General features: G+C 43.2%; 3 protein-coding genes across 6 annotated transcripts in view; 1 reads left to right on the forward strand and 2 right to left on the reverse strand.

Moving 5' to 3' along the window:
• LOC126547851 (vesicle-associated membrane protein-associated protein B-like) overlaps nt 1–5275 on the reverse strand; it is a 37234-nt gene extending 31959 nt beyond the window's left edge. For both annotated transcript variants that reach the window (XM_050195879.2, XM_050195878.3), the window contains exon 1: nt 5037–5275. In XM_050195879.2, coding sequence (XP_050051836.1) covers nt 5037–5088 — 52 coding nt within the window. In that variant the 5' untranslated portion in view covers nt 5089–5275. The remainder of the gene's footprint in view (nt 1–5036) is intronic.
• Nucleotides 5276–5447: 172 nt separating this feature from the next.
• LOC126547839 (uncharacterized) overlaps nt 5448–20562 on the forward strand; it is a 91522-nt gene continuing 76407 nt past the window's right edge. Inside the window, exons 1-6 of one of the 3 annotated variants that reach the window (XM_055063682.2) lie at nt 5448–5645; nt 13715–15177; nt 18309–18373; nt 19936–20000; nt 20100–20170; nt 20245–20308. In XM_055063682.2, the coding sequence (XP_054919657.1) occupies nt 13724–15177; nt 18309–18373; nt 19936–20000; nt 20100–20170; nt 20245–20308 (1719 nt within the window). In that variant the 5' untranslated portion in view covers nt 5448–5645; nt 13715–13723. The remainder of the gene's footprint in view (nt 5646–13714; nt 15178–18308; nt 18374–19935; nt 20001–20099; nt 20171–20244; nt 20309–20562) is intronic. The other 2 variants (XM_050195852.2, XM_050195853.2) reach the window with 2 other exon arrangements.
• Nucleotides 7761–8168, reverse strand: LOC126548286 (protein GVQW3-like). The gene has a single exon (XM_050196435.1). It carries the CDS (start codon nt 8166–8168, stop codon nt 7761–7763), a length of 408 nt encoding a protein of 135 aa, XP_050052392.1.

Raw genomic sequence — 20562 nt, forward strand, 5'->3', positions numbered from 1 at the left:
AGAGTGGCCCGATGGCATTAAATATTCATGCTATAGGTCAAAAATGTTTGTGATGGCAATGTTTGTGCCATGTGTTTATAAAAATAAATTTGGGGACCTTAAGAAGCTGCACTTATAATTTGTGACTAAATGGGTTATAGCTGCAAAATGTCAGCTGCTAATGTGATAAAAAGTGAGGAGGACATTATGCACTCTTAATGACAGGTGGTGCCACTATTCCACTAAGAAAACCTGGGCCAGTATATCACAAGGATTCTATTCCAATGCTATTCCTTTTTGCGTTTTGTCAGTGGTACAAGCTGTGCTCTATCACCGTTACCACTGGGATTCCCTGGTCATGAACGGTGCATGACAAAAGGAATAGAACGAAAATTTTTAGATTATACCTACACTGCTCTCGGTGCATGAAAGTGCAGGGTCATGTTAGTATGTGTGCTGTTCTTTCATTCGAGAAAGATTGTTCAGCCAGTTTTGTTTTAAGCTGTTGAGATTCCATCTGCTTCAGGCACTGATAAATTCTTTTCCTAAAAAAAAAAAAAAGTGCTTCATTTATTGCAGCTTAAACCTCGCTAAAAACATAAAAGCCAGTGTAATGCAACAAGTATTTATTTTATTTTTCTTATCCTTAGCTCCTTACTGGCATACTGTGTTGATAAAGTAGGCATGGCAATGGTCAAGTCAGTGATGGAATATAAAAATAAAGAAATGGAGTAGAATTAAGCATTATTCCAGCTGAGCTGAGCACAGAAAAGAGTAAAACAAGGGCCTCTACATGATACTCTCTAATGTTGCTACCATGTACAGCCTATATTTCAAGCGACCTCTTTTCCCAAGCACACTTTCCAGCCTGTCTGTGTGTGTGCTGCTTTTCCGTTCAAAGATGAACCAACAAGTTCAAGTTTCGCAAGATGCTATTATTTCTCAACCTGCCCAACTGGCCTCTGCTACGCAAAGGAAATGTACTTCTACCTAGGCATGCCGCATAGTACACCTAAGTACTCTGAAACCAAGTCTGTGGTTTAAACAAGTCCTAAAGTGCAGTGAAGATCTATCAAGCTGGTAGGTAATTGAGTCAATTAAAGGCACCAGATGGCCATTGCAAGTCATCGGTGGTGCCCTTACAAACAGCACTGCCGGTGATGAGGCAACCCAACCTGAAATGCCGTGCCAACAGGTGATGCAGCTGCTCAAGGAGTTTCTGGCGCTGACCAGCCTCTTTTGGCCCTTCACAAATTGCAAGCAGCTTAAGTAACCTACACAATGGCTAGCTTAGATAAAAGAGCACTCTTGTGTAATGAAAAATCACATTCAAAGAGTTAGTCAGTTAAAAGCAATGCAGCATTGCAATTTTTTCTCAAATGTTTAACAAGCAGAGCTGGCCATTACATTTCATCGTATGGAAACAAATCAGCATTGCTTGCCATTTGTTCATCCATGCAATGCTAAATACCTAATGTCAAAACACTCAGCAGCTGCCCATAACAAGAACACTAAAAGGGGGCAAGTTCTAGCACCAAAACAACCTTGAGGGCCGTTCGCGTAGGCATGCGTCCCTTTCAAATCTAGCATGCTAGCCTTGATTATCTGCGACAATTTATTGTAGCAAACTTTTTGAAAAGTTCGAGCGAACATTTCATTTACCTCAGCCAGTACAGATTTCTGTATAAAGAATAAAAGCTTGACAATTTCCTGCTATATAATGCCTAAGGAAACAGACTTCCAGTTTAGATGATAAACTATGTTGAAGATAATTGAAAAAGAACTACGATTGCAGCACTGCTGATATGGAAATATTTTCCTATATTAGTTTGTCTACAGAAAAATTCAACGAAGAACCTTTAGTTATATGCAATATGAGTGACAGTACTGCAACTTGCATGGTATTTAGAGGCCAATTATATAACTAGGTAAATAGAGTTACTAATGTGTTTAGCATATCTACATTTAAAATTTTCAAAATATTGTGCGACTGCACTACCGCACACCACCTACAGAGCAAGCAAGTTAACCTATCTTCTCACTGACCACTATGCTACCCTCAACAAAACCTACAGACATGTATAGGACACATTTAGTCAGGCATTAGCACAGTTTACAGTGCTACTTGCCATGAAAGGTGAAAAACAAGCAATCGCAGTACTACACCACCTTTGCAATGATAATTATGGTATCATGATAGAAATGGTGAACTGGTGACTTGTTGCATGACAAGCTATGACTCACAAATGGGGTAAAGCGTGCAGACGCGGACACAAGAGAAGTGTACAACACGAATGTCAACTATGAACTGAAGAAAGCACTGAGGCGAAAAAAAGAAAGAAGACACGCCAAGAAGCAAACCTTACCCTTCTTTTGCATTATGAATCTTTATCAACTAGCTCAGCTTTCTGTCGTTCTAAGCTGCAACTCTCCTTAAGGTATACATAATGCAGAAGCAACTACATCAGTAGAGTTGGCTATTACCGCGTTCAAGAGAAAATACACATTGTGCATATATGATATTGCTTATCTGTAATAATGAATTGGCTGTGCATCTTTGTAAGATTGTTAGCATAGCCCATGATGAAACATGTCAGCCTTGATATTGTAGAGCAAGTCATTTATGCATGCGGTACAATAAAATAGGTGAAACTGCAATGCTTGAACGCTACTAAGAGGGCAAGAGCAAACCAAGTTAGATGTACCACTAGATGTACCACTAGAAGATGCCACTGCCCAAAGTATTCGGTGCTTATAGGTGACACAAAGCATTATATCATGCAACCAAAACAAGCTTTGCCTGGGCCTCACAGACAGGCTCCTAGGAAGTGATCTTGTTATGCCCCACAAGTGAAGTAGTTTAGGTGAGTTGTAATGCATAAATTGGCATAGGCAGCACATGAAATTCAAGGAAAAAGACTGGGATATACGTAGCAATAACCTCCATGCAATGATGAGTTCTTCCACCACTGAAGAAAATGTTCCAAGCATCTGGCCAGACAATTCATTGTAGAATTTCTTCAATGGTGCAAGTGATGTAGAACATTTACCACAGTACTTTTGAATTATAGGAGCAGTTACAAGTATCCTTCAGCCATGGACTGGAGTTCCTGTTCCATTTAGCATCTTAAATTCCATTCACATATTCAGTACTTTTTGGTGGAAAGCATACCATAAAATTCGGATAAGGGGGTCTTCACAAGCATTGAAATTTAGGTGCACAGTACAAAATGAGCAACATGATCATGGTCTGCTAGCAGCACAATCATGAACATGAAATATGTATATCAGTTGCACTGAAATTTTCACACCACTGAAATAACTAGTGTATGTAGCTTTAGTTGGTTAGAACACAGAACACAGCTAAGCTGTGCAAATTTGTTGCCCTTGTAGAATATGAACTAAACTATTTAAATTAAATTCTGGAAATTTACGTGCCAACATCATGATCCGATCTTGAGGTATGCTGTAGTCGGGACCTCCAGATTAATTCCGACCACTTTGGTTTCTCTAGTGTGCACCCAATGCACAGTACATGGGCGTTATTGTATTTCACTCACATCGAAACGTGGCCGTCGCGGCTGGGATTTAACCACGGCAGGTTATGAACTAAAGTGCTAGAAAAAACTGACAAACAGCACCTCAATCAGTAGCTGTGTATGTAGCACAACAGTCAGAATAGAGTGAAAAGTACCATTTGCACGTCTATACATATATGTGTGTTTTACATTCAAAAGTCATAATCTAGATAGAAATGAGATACTGTGGTAGTGGATTCCGTATTTCTGTCACCTGAGGTGCGCCTAATGATAGTTCTACGAAGATCTACGCGTCAACTGTGCTTCGCACAGCAGCTCGATTCGTGCATGACAGACGGCGCAGCAGAAAGCACCGCACACATCAATGTAGGCAGGCGGTACGTGTCAAGGTCGTATTATAGTGGTTCATAAGGAAGACGAGCGCCGCCGGTTATTCCATCCTAGCTAGGCAGTTGGGTGCGAATGGCAATGTCAAGGTCTAGGGACACAAACATAGTTCAGGCTGGTTCTCGTAACGTTTTCCGGAAAGTCACCGAGAAAAGAAGAGGAGGAGGGAGGGGGCTGGTGTAGTCGCAACTAGCAGCCGGCTTCGGACGCTGTCAATGCCCACATGACGCCCACACTAAACACCGGTGAGATGCGATCGGACAGCAATGTCACTGCAACCCGCAGCAGGCAGTGTCTTCGCCCTACAATGAAAGCACCTCTTTGCCAAGCCAGAGGCCTCCTCGGGCCCGCCAAGAGGCGGCGGCTTCCAGCTACGGAAACGAACGGTCAGCGGCGCGCCTGGTGTACACAGCTACATTGTTCACAGCGAATTACGCACACGCTATAATTAGGCACAACAACTTTAGGGCACAATGACTCGTTCGGTAGACTTTAAGATCGAGCACGGAAATGTAGTTGTAGGAGAAAGCGTACAAATACGCGATTTACGAATATTCCACAAAACAAGTTAACGTTTCCTTGTTGCAGGAAGTATCTTGCATTCAAGGAAATTAAGATTTATTTTCGTGGATTAATTACTGATGAAAGCTCACGCTCGTAACCTTACACAGCAAGCACAGCGCTAAGCAAACTGATGGAAGAACAAAAACAAAACGGGACGAAGGAGCAGCGCCGACCGACAGGCCACTTGAGGTCCCCTCCCACGAATGTAGGCAATCACTGCAGTCTCGCACTTTGATAAATAAAATTGCCACAGCGAATAAACATTCACAACTAGCAAGAGTTCTGTCGAAGCTGTAAGAAATAAGAATGCAATAGATGGGTTTCGCAGTTTCTGGCGGAAAGGCGGCGACGTGCGAGCCGTGAGGAACATTGCTCTCTGCAACCAAAAGGAACAGTCGCAGAACCCTTTCCATTCCCAGGCCAATCATCCTTACATGCAGCCAAGCATATTTTCGCGCCTGCAAAGCGCAAGACGTATAGCAGAACCGCAAAGCAGACGCTGGCCGTCAATATGGCCCCCGCATGTCGCCAAACTTGTTCGAAAACCGTACTTTAGCCGAGTGGTACCTTTGAAGTGGAGCTCGGAGTCAGGCTCCAGCTGTAGGACTTGCTTGCTCATGATCTCCCGTGCTTCGCGAAGGACCTAGACAACGAAATACGTATCGCTATGTCTATTTATCCTTGTTTCTTCGGCCCAATAGGCCTAGATCATCCGACCGTCAGCGTCCGATATACGAACATGGGCGCATGCGTCGAGAAGGAAAATTTCAGCGCAATCCGGGACACGTTACGAAAAAGATTGAGCGTCTGGTGTTTGGTAGCGCTAGTAGCGCTAGTGGCGACAGTGGCAGACGGCGCACAAATGCATCACAGTATATGTAGCTGTGAATTAATTATCATTTCATTATTAGCGACTATTTTTTAGAACCAAGATATAAGCGTGACATAGTTGTCATTTTTTTTGTTCTGTTTAGTTGCAAAAGATATGACGCCAGCGATGCGTGCTTTTGCCTTTTGCGCCATCTTCGTTGCGTTTTTCTACGTTATGAAACGCGTTAGCCGCGCGGAAGTGTTGTTTTTTCGTAGGTAACGAAAAGTTTAGGTTAAATATAGAGCAAACGCGTTACAGAAGTTCCGTAACAAGTAAGAAGCCTGAAAAACTGCTGCAAGCTTAAGGTAAGCTCGCACCGCAAGAAACCCAATTGTTGGAACTTGCATGCAACGCTGGCGTCTTTGGGCGGGCGGGCTTTCCCTTCCCATTATCTTAGTCCAGATTGTGCCGATGTCGCCTCGCTGGTTTCGCCTCGTGTAGCATTGCACATGCATTGTGCCAAAGTGACCTGTTTTAGTGAAACTTATCGGCCTGCCAGTTCACGGCGAAAAAAAAAGTAACAGAAACGTGATTTCCGGTAAACATATATACCCCCCGCCCCCCTCTTAAGATTTTTTGGACGCTTCTTAATGTAAGCATGTGCGCTACTGCTCAGAACAGCGTTAGAAAACATTTTTTTTTCGCTGCTATATTTTATACATTTTACACTGAACCATCGCGAGGTTTAGGGCACGACTCAAATGTACAGCATTCTACAAAAGCCCTTGAAACATTATCGTATCCAGTAGCAGTGTCAGTATCAAGAAAAAAAAATAAAACGACGTATCCCTACGTAACCAACTGTTCATGCCCCTGGTGAAAAACCAATTTCTTCGTTAATTCAGCGTACGAACGTCTGAATCCGGAAAAGCAACACATACCGGACATTTGCAAGTACTTACGTTTTTTTTTTTTTCCTTATTCTTAATGCTTTAATTCTGTAGCAGCAAGTAAATGCTAAAGTTCTACACAGAATAATTGATTGCTAAAAAGGTAACGCCACAAATAGGTACCTGAAAGCGTGAAGTTTGTTGATTACCTTGTCTGTTCTTTTCGTGTACTGTCCTTGTGCATGTGTTTCATGAATCTGAATGGTCTAGAACACCACTTGCGTCATGCCTCCTGCTTTATTAATTGTGAAAAAAAAAAGAATTACATCATTTGCATTTACTTCTTTAACGGACACTTAAAGCACCCCCTGAAAATCTCACTACATTTGTTCTTTGCGAGATGTAATACACACATTAAGTGGAAGGGGGGGGGGGGGGGGGAGTCATCAATTTAAACAGCCTCCTATAGAAGGTGTGTGTGTCTTTCATCTCTGCATCAATTGTGACCTCTGAGAGGGTTACCTACGACAGTGCAGGGAATCATCCACCATGGAGGTGGTTGAAAATTTGGAAGCCCATGCAGCTGCCTGTGAGATTCATATCCTGTAGGATACCTGTTTCTCAGCTTGCAGATAAAAACACAAACCTCAAAAGACGAGAACGTTTATTCGATGCTATGTGCTACACGCTACATTTTCTTGCCGTAATGTGTTACATGGCATTGATCCAGCTTCACTATTGGGCTGCCTTCTGGAACATTTTGCCCTGCACTCTGCTTACAACCTCAGAGGTCAAACTTCGATGCTCTTGGCAAGTTAGACAACATGACACCAACTGAGTAGCACAAAAAGCTAGAGTCAGTATGTACCTCTATTGGGAAATCCTATAAACGTGCCAAGCTTCTATTTTCTCTCATCTTGAAGAAATGTGATGCTCTTCATCGGTTGGTTACTCTGGTATATTGTTGCCATAGGTGTACAGGGTCTGTTCTGAAAGTAGTAGGACTCATTTAAAGATATATATATTCATGAGAATATCACAAACGATTAGAATTTTTCAAAGTAGCACCCTTCCGCATCTACACACTGCTGCCAATGAGTTTTCCAGTTTTTGTACGCCTCCAGGAACGCCTGGACCGGAATGTGTTTTAGCTCTCTAACCACCTCTACCGATCCGTGATGCTTCCCCTTGAGTGTCAATTTTATTCTAGAGAATAGAAAAAGGTCTGGCGGGGCCAAGTCGGGGCTGTAGGGGGGCTGAGGCAGCGTTGCCACCTTGTGCTGGGCAAGATGCTCCACTACGTGGAAAGCTGTGTGGCTCTGCGCGTTGTCATGGTGCAGCCGCCAATTGTTGACGATGGCTGGGCGGACATGAACAATGCGTTTTTGCAGTCTTTTGAGGGCTTCCATGTAAAAAACTGCATTAAATGTTTGTCTGGGTGGTACGAACTCTTTGTGGATGACTCCGTGTAGATCAGAAAAGTTAATGAGCATGGACTTTTGCTTGGATTTGCTCATTCGTGCTTTCTTGAGGCATGGGGAAAAAGGGGTGTGCTATTCTTAGCTCTGACACTTGCTCTCCGGGTCGTAATCACACCCAAGTCTCGTCACCGGTCACTACATTGTCCAAAAAGTCTGGGTCCTCATTCACATGATGAAGATCCTGGCAGTTCGCTTTCCGGTTGCCCTTTTGCTCCTCTGACAACATTCGCGGCATGAACTTCTCGCACACTTTCCTCATGGCTAAGTTTTCTGTCACGATCTCAAAAACTTGGGTATGAGGAATGCTCAAGTCATCAGCAATCATTCTGATACTCATCCTACGATCACTGTTCAGTAAATTTTTCACTCGCAATACATTTTCGTTGGTCTTGCTGGTCCAAGGGTGTCTGGAGCAGTCGTCATGTTCCACTCCTTCGCTACCTTCTCGGAACAGCTTGTGCCACTCAAAAACACCTGGTCTACCCATGGCAGCATCACCGTAGGCCTCCTTAATCATATCGTGAGTCTCTTTGCCCGTTTTACCATGCCTTACACAAAGTTTGATCGCGTATTGCTCATCCAATAAACGCTCCTGATTCTCCGTGACGAGGCGGTTCGACGGGGGCTCACAGTACAAGCGACCTGCTCTCTTCAACGGCTGAGAACCGACTGCAGATTTTTCCCAGCGTTCCCAATATCCCACTTCACCGATCCTGCACGCACAGACCGCCTTTTGTCCACCTGTTCGCCAAGGAAAAAACCAGTCCTACTACTTTCAGAACAGACCCTGTATGTCAGTTGAAGCTGGCCTTGCATTTCCTAAGTGCTTGTGCCATTTCTCAAAATTACATAAATAAAAAAAAATTGTGTAGAGTACGCCAGTGAACAGAAGAGTGAAATATGCTCCACATATGTCAGCCTGTTTGTCAAGGGAATTTAGTGTACTAGTGTTTTTCTTTCGTATGCGCATCATGCTGCCAGTTCTCACCATTCATTTTTTGTGCTGCTTATGTCATTATCTTGCTTTTTTCTTTGCCATGTGCTTACAGAGCTTATTTTGTTAATTACCTACCTTTTTTAATCATTTTGTACCATTTGGGGTTGATCTTTGTCTGAACATTCTCAGAGTTAAAAGCCAACTGCAGCAAAATTTTACTTTGGCATGATTGGTTATTAACGAATGTGTTCCTAAGGGTGGGTAGCGCAACCCGGACAAAAGACGAGAGGAAGTACACAATACGAGCGCAATACGAGCGCGTACTTCCTCTCGTCTTTCGTCCGATTGCACTGCCCACCCTTAGGAACATGTTCAATCACCAACTCGCCCAGCTTGCCGTGTTAATTCAGTTATTAACGAGTTGTATATTCTAGGAAAACAATGTGTGCATCTCTTGCTTTGCAGATATGATGCAAATCCCATACCGTGACCTTAGATTTTCAGAGTCGCACAGCTGTCGCTTAATCTCTGAGGTTGTGTTGAGACACTGCGCTGGTTCTCAACCGTCTTGGTTTTGTGTATTTCTGATGAGCAATAATGGTGGTGTTTTTCAATTTCGGAGCCAAAAATGTCTATTCCCATATGCGAATTCCCCTACCCCCCAACGTAGACCTTTCCAATAAAGGTGTCATACATTCATTCATATTTACAAGCTTTTGGTGATGCATTCAGTGATATTTCAACTGTAAAAATTAGCATGGAGGCTGTTTTATATCTGTATCTAAAGCTAGGCTTTTAATGCAGCCCATAATTTTGCTGCACTTGGTCTTTAACTTTTGGCATTGCTACATGACCATATGTGCAGAGTAATCGCTAGGCGTCTGTAAATTCAGGAGGCCTACCTGTGTGCATAGATCGGCAGAATAAGTAAACACTCACTCACCAATATTTTTTTTGTTCATGATATGCACTTACTGGCGTTCATGCTCACTTCCACTCACACTCGTCAGCACCTACTCACATTCATACTTGCATCCACTCGCACTCACTGGCACTCGTTTTCGTTCACACGTCTACTCACACTCTCATGTACTCCCGTTCATACTCGCATCCACCCACACCTTTCATCACTCACTTATGCTGCCACACTCAAGACTGTGAAATGAGTGGGGGTATGAATGAGACATACTCACTACTGAGTATGCCAATCTATGCCTACATCAAGGGTTTCTCTTCTTGAAGACACCAATCATACGTCCAACTGCGACCTGAAGAAAGTTGTTTACTGTTGCGGATATCATGCACTGAACAGGTGACTTTTTCCACGGCTTCCCTTTTTCCCTCCCCGAGTGCACTTTATGCTGCTCTTCAGGTCTGCTGACATGCATGTTTTATGCGTTTTCTAGTTACTGCAATTGCGCTTTCTTTTCTTTGAGGCTAGTGCTTAGGTCACTTGGCTTATTAAGGGCAGAATTGTAACAGAATCGTAAGATCAAACACCAGGAGCAATTGAATATGACCACCAGCAGCAAGCCTCTTAAAGGGAAGCTGAAGCGTCTGTCGAATTCAATAAGACGCTCACATACGGATGCGGGAACCTTATAAACCATGTAGGTGAAATTTGGGTTTTTTTTTTTTCAATCAAAGCGACGTAATCGTCGGTTGAAATTGCGCTGTAGCTCCGCCCCCCATCGAATGCCGCGCGCTGCTGCTGACGCTGACGATGCGAGCGGAGACCGGAAACCACGGTGTTGTGACGTCAACTCTAGTGTTTCGTTCCTTCGCAGCGCCCGCGACCGTGCCTGACCGCGCTTGTTTCTGCGTGCGTGCCATCGTAATCTGCTTCGATCGACCCTGCATTCCTTTGTTGGTGCGTCTGCGTGTATGTAGAGTGGTAGTCAACCTGCGTGGTAGTCAACGTGAGTGGTAATCAACGTGAGTGGTAGTCAACAGATGAAGGTCACTATACGTACTGCATGAACCGGGAAGCTTTTCATGCGTTTAAACAGTCTTTGTAAATTGCCGACAGCTTTGGACAGCGCACAAATGCCGACGATCACATCCCCGCTTACGTTCCACGAGGAGGCATGCAGGAACACAACACTACAGTTGTTTGACCGGAAACGAGCTCACTAGATCGGCGAAAGATCGGCGAGATCACTAGATCGCTTTGCAAAAAACATACTCGCCAAAGAGCATTTCCAACACGAGGAGATCCCAAGACTTCGCTTTCGTTCGCGTCGAAAGCACTGCTCGCACCAGCATTGTTTGCTTCTTCGAGAGGCCGGCTCTTCGCAATCGGCTCGTACATGTAGGGAGTAACGCCAAACTCCTCAGAAAAACGCAGTCTCTCTAAATTTTCCATTACCGTCTCAGAAAAACAGCACCAAACTACCTGGCACCGCGCTTCATGTGTAGCGGGAGCGGTCGGTTACTAGAGTTGATGTCACGAGGCGCCCAACCAATCACAGGCGGAAACGAGAAGCGCGAGCTGGGCGTGTCCGCTGCTGCACTTTTCGTCGAAATAAAATATATTTGCCCTTTCTTTCGCTCAATTTCGATACGATATTCGAATTCGGAGGGTTGAAACCATTATGTACAGATGTTCACTCATTTTTTCTGGAAAACCTTTCAGCTTCCCTTTAAATAAAACTTTGGTTGTGGAACTCGGCTAGCATAAAGAAGTTAAGAACAGCAAGAGTCACGGCTAAGGTATACGTCAACGTGATATTATGGATTTTAGAGCATCCTTTATGTGGGCAGTTTTGTCGTGAAAAAGTCCCCGACTTTCTAAATCTAGTTTTTTGTTCTTTCAGACTGCACAGTACTCCTCCTTTCCAATAAACAATTAACCAGACCGAAGTAGACGCCGTCAAAATGTATGATGACACAGTGAGCTAGCATCGGAGCTTATTGTTTTTAACAAGAATTGCCAAGGCACCTCTCAGGATAACAGTAGTGGTTTTAGCTATTGTAGAAGCACGAATAAATAATACAGCCTAACTTAATATTCCTCTTTTATATCCATTTAAAAAGCTAAGAGGAGTAGTTCTTAAGCGAAAACAGGTCTAAAGCTGCACAGGAAAGGCTGAGCCATCATTCGTTCATTTACTGCTGTATAAGTTTGTTCAGCGACAAGGTTCAGTCAACTCATGAGCTCGCGGCCAGTGAGCACAGATGCTCATTCTCATTAGATTTACGCCCAGTCATACATTTCCACTGACTTGCACTCACGTACACTCACTCAACATCACTCACTTTCACTGAAACTCTTGCTCGTACACACACATCGGCTTACAGTCACGAGCACTCACATTCACACATCCTCTCACGCTCACTGGTTATCACTTAGATGCATACTTGTGTCTAGTCACACTTACTGGTACTTGCATTCATATTCATATCAACTCACACTCACCAGCTCTTGCTCAGGCTCATACTCTTGCCCACTCACTCAGTCACTCACTCCTGTTCATACTCACATCCACTCATACTCGCCGATGCTCACTCACATTCATGCTCATGTTCACTCATGCTGTTCATGCCCCACTCATGGCCATACTCGAATTGGTGAAATGAATGTGACTATGCTAACTTATGCCTGTGTGAAGGATTCACGTCATTCAAGGGTTGTGATTTGGGTTTGTCGGTACATCATCAAGGAAGCGTTAAGTGTAGTGCTGCTAGGACACGGATGCAGTCCTGTACCTCCTCTGACCGTGTGGTAGTTGAACTACATCGAATACTTTTGTGGGTCATGTCATGTCTGCTACTTCCTTAATCCTTTCTTTAAGACTTCTACACAGCCTCTGCCAGATTTCTTTCGCTTTTTGGTTCAGTGGACATATCATACTACATAGAAGCTGGGTTTTCGTTTCCATTTTCTCTCATTTTAGTATTGGTGAACAGTTAATGAATTCAGTTGTCTTTCGCAATCCAGATGGGCAGACATGCCATGCTGGTCATGGCCACAGCTGCCCTTCTGATACCCACTCATGGCAGTGTTTTTTCTTTTTCTCTTGTTCGCTCAGCGGACATTTCATGCTACATAAAAATGGTTCTTAGTCTATGGTTTTTTCCGATTGAGAGGCTATCGAGTATTCCTAAATTTGACGTAATAGTTCTGCGGAAACCCGCATGGTGGAGAGAAGTAATAAAGGTAAAATGACACATCCATCCAAACGTAGCCAAGTGCTACAAAGGAAACCCATACGGGTTCCTTGAAAGAAAAGCTTTGCAGTGGAAGAAAAATTCGTCCTGGTCCAGGACTCGAACCTGGGACCACTGCCTTTCCAGGGCAGCCACTCTACCATCTGAGCTTACCAGGCGGCTAGCAGATAGCAGGTGAAGTCGAATTTATCAAGAACTCGGAAGCAAAGACAAGAGATTGATGTAATAGTTCTGCGGAAACCCGCAAGGTGGAGAGAAATAATTAATATAGGGAAAAATACCCAAACGTAGCTAAGTGCTACGAAGGAAACCGATACGGGTTCCTTGAAAGAAAAGCTTCACAGTTGAAGAAAAATTCATCCTGGTCCGGGACTTCAACCCGGGACCACCGCCTTTCAGTCAGCGTCTCCATGTGACGCTGACTGAATGAAATCTTCACAAGAAGATTAGTGAAGCACAGTGGGTATGCCTTCCTCTTTTTTTTCTGGAGCATGCAGCTGGCTCTCATTACTGATTGGCTGATACAAGCCCCAGCCTCTACTGCTCAGAGTTCAGGAGATGGGAGTATGCACTTTACTGAAATGTCATAAAACAATCTCCATCTACGATAGGTGTATCTTCTAGTTAACAAAAATTCTGTCTTGAACCATACCTCAATTAGCCACAAATAATTCAACCATCTCATAAATTAAGAAAAGTCAGTGGTCCCTAGGAGTTAATGCATGTTGACTCTATTGTGCTTTGCCTATTGCAATATAGCAAATATTATTCACCAAAGTGGGACAAGCATTTGATGATCCATTGAACCAGCAAATGTTTTTTAAGTGTTGCTTTATATTCCCAAAGTTGATAATATTTTTTGTATGTGCCTTGTAAAATTTGTGTTCTCTCCCTCTCTTTTCTTTTTGAACTCAAGAGCCTCCCACTTTAATAAGAATAACTTTTCTCTTCTGTAGTTGCGCTGAATGGAGCAGCCTGAGCTCAGCCAGTCCGTACCACCTGCAGCAGAAAAACATGTAAGCGAAAGCTCTGTTCATGACATTTTGATTGATGCTGCACTGGAGTCAGTATACAGAAATGAGGCACTTGATCCAGGTCAAGCTGAGCAGCTTGCAGCATCAGAAACACCTGCTCAGGAAAGCTTTGCAGAAAGCGCACTTTCTTCAATGCACCCTGGCATTGAAAAGCTGGAGCCAGTTTTGGGCAGTGTGACAGTACCTGAATCCAACACCCGAGAAGCATTGTTAAAAGAAAAAAGAACATTGAATCTATTGGACAAGGAACTTGAGAATTTAGTGAAACCATCTTCACAATGTTCCAAAAAGCCAGAGAATGAGTCTGGGCCTGGCGCCAGTCAGGACTTCACTGAAGTGCCAACTCCACTTGGCAAAGCAGTTCCGCAAGATGTTCCCCTACAACCAGGTCCACCTGGTGAAACAGTTCAGCCAGACGTTGCTGAGGAACCTGCTCCAACTTGTGAAACAGTTCCATTTGATGTTGCTGAGCAGCCAGCTCATGTTGCTGGAGCAGTTCCACGAGATTTTTCTGAACAAGCTGCTTCAGTTGCTGAAGCGGTGTCACAGGATGTCGTTGAACGAGCTGCCCCAATTAGTGAAGCAGTTCCAGAAGTTGAACAATCAGCTCCATTTACTGAAGCAGTTCCACAAGATGTTGAGCAGTCAGCTACATTTTCTGAAGCAGCGCAACAAAGCAAAATAGCTGAGCCAGTTGATGCAGCTACACAAAATGGGTCAGCAGCTACCTCCGAGCCAGAACTGAGGCGGTCATCTCGTCCACGCAAACCCTCAGTGCGTATGAGATCCCCTGGTGGTGAGACTGTGGAACGCTCATCAGAACCTGCAGTTTCGAAACGAAAATCAGCCTCTCACAAAATACCAGATAACTTGCAAGCTGTGGTTCCTACAAATACTGAACCTCCTACGCCAACAAAGTCCCTCCCATCCAAGATGGAGCGCATGAAGTTTGGCAACAGCAGCCCACTTCTTTCAAAAGCAAAGAAAAAAATTTCAACCGAGGAAAAGACTTGTGTTACTCATTATCGGCAGCAAAGTGCTGCACCAGGGAACACTTCTGACAGTCGTCTTAGCCAGTATGCTTGCCAAAAGTGCAGTTTTCGTACTAGCCGCATGGACAATCTTGTGCGACACAACAAGCAAGATTGTGCATATGTGAAGGACTTTTTCAGCTGGGATGCGAACACTTTTACGGAAGCTACTCAAATGCCCAAGAAGAGGTCTTTGTCACCAGCTGTAGTTTGTGTGAATGATGGCACCGAGGAAGCAAGCAACTCTTCATCTGCTAGGCGCAAAAGGCATATGCGAAAATTTGAAAGAAGCCCCAAAGCCCCAGAAAAGAAGAAACCAGCAACAGCGTCCCCAAGGTACATCCACATAATTGAGTGAGCGTTTTTGCACTTCCTGATTTTTTTTTCTTGCATGTTGTAACTCTTACAAAAAACTTGTGCATCTGCTACTAAAGGCTCTGATATTTATTAATATCTTGATTTGTTGGTGTATGAATGGTATGCATTTTCATAGTTGCTGACCATAAGGTTTAGCAAGAGGTACTGAATGTCTAAATTCTGAAGAAAAGTGCAGTGGCAAAATGCAATTGCTAAGCATGTTGCTGATAGCTGAGCAAGTCTCATTGTGTGCAGTGTTATTGTATCTGGTGATGTAAACACATTTGCATATTTTTCAGTAGCTCTAATGGCCAGATTTCCTCTATTGTTTTCGTTTTACGGTGCCCTTGAGCCTTGAGTGAAGCATCTGCTTAGTGGTGTAAAAAGTGTTCACTATAATAGAAACTTGCTACATTTGTAGTTGCCATCAAAGCAGCCATGAGGATGTTGGCATTATGCATCTGTTTGGAACACGAAAATGCATGTGATTTTTTTTCTTTTTTTTTTGTGCAGACTGTTTTAATGAGGTCTGCTTGACCAGAATCTGCTGGATTGCACTTTCAGGGTTTGCCAGGCTGTCCACAGGCTACTATGTGTAACGGATTGCTGCAGTTATGTAGTGTTATAGCATGTTCAGATTTTCCCGCTTGAACTTAGCTGTAAAACTTTGTTTTATTTTTTGCTTAACTTACTGCTCAAAACTCTCTTCAATATTCCAGCACAGGTGGCCGCTCAGTCCACTTGCATGCACCCATTTCTGGCATTGCTCAGTGTACAAGGAGTGTTATGTTAGATAATTAAAATGGCCTGTAAGATCACATTTAGTACCATGTTGGGCATCAAACATCACACTCCATAAAGTTTACACTGTGAAAGCCATCGGGGTGTTCTTTGTGTCTCTTGAGTTCTGCATTGGGTAAATCTGAGCTGCTGTGCCACAGTTTGTTCTACTTGTTCTAAATGAACTGGTGTGAAAACCAGGCTATTGTAAGTGCGTGTACCTGCACTGGCTGCTTGCAAAGTTTCTTGAATGATGAAAAATGCTTTGCATTAAGTGAGAGTTTCCTCTCAGTAGAGAGTTGGGCTTGACTGTATTTCTATAGCATGCCATGGTCACCTGTACATTGTGTTGCAAGAAACACCTGATCAAAAAAAAAAGAATCTGGAACTTCGGGCTGTTGTCAATAAAAAATATGTGAAAGTTTAAGCATTATGCAGCAGTCGACTGCGAAATAATGTTTAGAATAGTTTCAGTTTTCATGCCTAGATTTAATTTTTATGCAGGCAGTTCACTTTATGCCTAAAGTTGCATAATTTTTAGTGTCCACTGTTGGGTCTTCTTTCTACGATACGCTGTGCACCTAACAACTGGTTAGATAAACATGCAGCCTATTTACATTACAAAGTTAGCCATACCATGTTTGGTATCAGTAATGCTGTATTGTGGTAATTCTCTGCTTTGTTGCAGCTTTGTTTTACTGTGCAGAAAGATTTATAAGGTCATGCACTTTTTTATGGTAATACAGCATGGTTAAAGCTTGCTGTTTATACAACCATACTTTCTTTGAGGTAGAGAATGTGGATGTTCATCCAGAGCAACTGTTATTGTATAATTGAGTATGAAGGCACCACTTACAGGTTTAATTCAGCAGTTTAGCACTAATTTTCTTTGTGTCCATTGTACTTACGTATGATCACAGGTTGCCACTTGATTGCATTTAATACTTACCATGGTGGTGTAGTGACTATGGCATTGTGATGTTAAGGGACAGGGCACGGGATCAAATCCCGGCTGTAGCAGCTGCCGTTCTATGGGACCGAAATGCAAGAACACCTGTGTACCCGGGCAATGGGTGGTCAAAATTAATCTGGACCCTCTCCACTTGTCCCCATCTAGCTTCTGCAAGCGAAATTTCTTCCCTGCATTTTCAGATACCTGAGGTTGAGGATTGCATGATGCATACGTCATGGGCCCCACCTTTCTTCTTCTCTCTTGCTTTTTTGCTGCACGGCGCACTTCCGCTGATGGTCTCACACACGAGCTGTCAGAACGTTCTCAAGTATACACAGTAACAGTAGGAAGAAGCGCACTGATAGCAGCATTCTTGATTGATGTCAGCTATTAGCCAATAGCAGCTGCGTATGGGAATCTGCTATATTCCAAAATAAAGCATCCAGAAAAGAGTGAGGAGCAGGATTCTGTTGAAAAAAGAGCGTTTGAGAGAAAGCTGATTTTGCGCTCTGCTTGCAAGCTCCATGTGCCGCTCACGACTGCAAAACTTGGTTGAAGTGCTCACAGTAGCGTATGCTCTCCGCGGACTATGATTTTTTACCAAGGTCGAGGGCGGGTTCAGGATCCTTTTAATTCAGTGTTTGTATGCCACCTTGAAATCCTTGAAAACCCTTGAATTTGGAAGAAAGATTCACATCCCTGGCCTGTAAAACTCCTTGAAAATAAATGTGCCCCTTAAATTCCTTGAAAACTGGACTTGGGGACAAGTTTTGAACCCTCAGAAGTTACAGAACCCACTAGAGGCTATGTCATGGACACTGTCTATCGGGAAAAAATCTTTGACATATTTTTTATAGTGTTGCTAAATGATTGCAATGTGGCTTGTTCGCAGCAACGTAAGACAAGCTAGTTTAAATCCCATTGCCATCGTGGAGCTAGAGAAAGTGAGATTAAGTGACCAGGCCATGCCACAATATTGTTGCTTTGCTATTGCCCACCACAGCCATCATGGCTTAAGTTTCGAGCGCTAGGCTCTAGAAATGCCTGGTGGAAAGCTTCAGACAATATACTAACCATCATGCCAGAAGGTGATCGACCACTAAAAGAGGAAAACCAACTTAGAAAAGTGACCTGAATAGCTTGAAGCATGGGTCCAACTCAGCAGCTACATAACTGCAAGGAATTGTAGATAAGAAGCAGGAGATTTCACTATATTTCAGTGTATGTCTACGAATAAGGTTTGTTTTCCCCTCTTTGCATTTTGTCCTTAAGCATTATTGAAATACTTGAAATGTCCATGAATTTTAGTCTAATGTTCTGTACAGACTCAGTTTTATGGTTCTATTATGTTTCATGCACCATTCTTCTTATTGATTAACCTTGTTTCACATCTTAGGATGCATGGGGAGAGCTCTGAAGATGACAATGATGCATCTGTGTCTGATGCCACACCACAGGAAAGTATGCACTGCATATGTGCCGTTTTTCCGGTAGAAAAGTAATGGGGTCATTTTGTTTGCATTGCAGGGAAACAAAAAATGAGAAAGGCATAGACATGTGCACACAGTGACATCACTAGGGGGGGATGGACCGACCTGGGTGCAACTTACTGAGTAGCGGCTGTGCTGCGGTCTCCACTCAAGCCATTGTTTCATCCGCTGCTTGTAGCCGAATGCAGTAAACATTTCTAGGATGCTTACAAAATATGACCTGTCAAACTGCTAACCATGTTGTCTTTTTTTTAAATTCTAAATGCCGAATTTCAGGCAGAAATAATAGTTGCCCTTAAGGCCTTTAGATGAATGCACATTCTCTGTACAAATTGTGTGTTAGGAAGAGGAGGGGCCGGCAAAAAAAAAAAAAAAAAAGAGGGGACGCGCGTACACACGAACACGTCAAGCAGTTGCGCCAGGTGCTGGGAACCCATTCTGTGCTTGCTGCTAACTGATTCACAGATGTGCTGTTGTGCTGTGAATGATGAGTTGATAATTTAATTACAAAATTATGCACATCCAACATACATCTGTGTATGCGAGAGAGAGAGAGTGAATGAGAAAGAGAGCTATTGTGAAATAGTTAATCAAATGCTATAAATTTGCCCATTTCGTTCCTGTGGCTTTGGTGTAAAGGAAACTGGCGCATGTGTTCTCATGCACCCATGCTATGCAATGTGACAAATGCGGCAATCATATCAAAGAGCTAGTTGGTGTTGGCACGATAGGAGTGTATGTGCAATTGTAGCCAAATGGTTAGCGCATCAGGCTGCTGTTCTGGAAGAGGGCGGTTTGATCCCATCATTGAGCATGTGATTAATTTTATTTTTTCTTATGTGTGAGCAATTCGGCAAAACAGTAGCAGTACCTAGTATTCGCGGTGAGGCAAGTCCGGTAGGGTTCGCAGAGAAAGCTTCACTTTAATATTTATCATGTCTTCAGGGATAAATCCAGCCTCCTACGTGTTAAGAAGTTGCTTTCCTGCCTACATAAGGATGTGCTGATATGCCTCCATACAGCTGTATGCTTTTGACAGACCGTACCAAATTTAAATGCAGCCATTGCAGGAAAAAAAAAAAAAAAACTCAATTGTAAGGGCTTTGCCGTGAAATCAAGAGATAGAACCGAAACCACTCTTACTGTAAGGAGAACAAGCTTTCATGTAGTAGTAGCTGTTTCCTGTGTAAGTGGACTAACCTATTTAAGATCACACAGAAAGTAGCTTACATAGTATACGTACCACATATATTTATGCAGATAATTCGTTTTTAAGTTATTCCTTGGCTCTGTCAGTAAACTTCATCCTAGAGCTTTGTGGTTTCATCTTCTTTGAAATAGCTTATATATCAAAGGATATCTTCCTAATTGTCCTCCATTTTGGCAGTAATTAGCACTTATGTTTTTGCTCAAGTTGGTGCGACAGATCTTGTGTAGTTTCAACTTTGCTTGTGTTAAAGGCTGTTCCCACAAGCTACTGCTATTTGATATTGTAATATTGTTTTTTGTCTCATATTTGTCCTGTTTGCACAGAAATTGAGTTTGCTGAAGATGACGTTGTTTGGGTGGAGTGGAAGCGGTTGCACTGGCCTGCCTTGGTTAGTAGAGTTGTGTTGGTTCTGCTATTTTTAACTACGTGACACTTCAAAAAATCCATGCTTAAGTGCAACAAAATGTTTTAAATTCTCGTTTTTCAGGTTCTGAAAGTTTATCCGAAGACTAGGAAAGCCAAAGTGTTTCTAATTCATTCAATCACGGCAAAAGAGACGTATGTGGGATTTTTTGTAATATGCATGGAATGTTGTGACTGACCACTGAAGTATTCCTCTCATGCTTTTTCAGTGCCTTAGTCAACATTAAAAAGATGTTCAACTTCAACAACGCCGAGAGGAACAAACAATTTTTGGTGAGTTGGGTGTGCTAATGACTAACCACACCAGGATTATTTCTATCTAGGGGGGGCAGGGGGGTGGTGGCAAGAAGTCATGATAGTTTTTAGAACACACACGCACAGAGGGTGACCCGCCGTGGTTGCTCAGTGGCTATGGTGTTAGGCTGCTGAGCACGAGGTCGCGGGATCGAATCCTGGCCACGGCGGCCGCATTTCGATGGGGGCGAAATGCGAAAACACCCGTGTACTTAGATTTAGGTGCACGTTAA

The sequence above is a fragment of the Dermacentor andersoni genome, chromosome 1 (genome assembly GCF_023375885.2).
Source record: "Dermacentor andersoni chromosome 1, qqDerAnde1_hic_scaffold, whole genome shotgun sequence".
NCBI lineage: Eukaryota > Metazoa > Arthropoda > Arachnida > Ixodida > Ixodidae > Dermacentor > Dermacentor andersoni.

Bases quoted from the DNA above. Each gene is read 5' to 3' on its own strand.
- LOC126548286 (XM_050196435.1), bottom strand. From the start codon at position 8,168: ATGATTAAGGAGGCCTACGGTGATGCTGCCATGGGTAGACCAGGTGTT.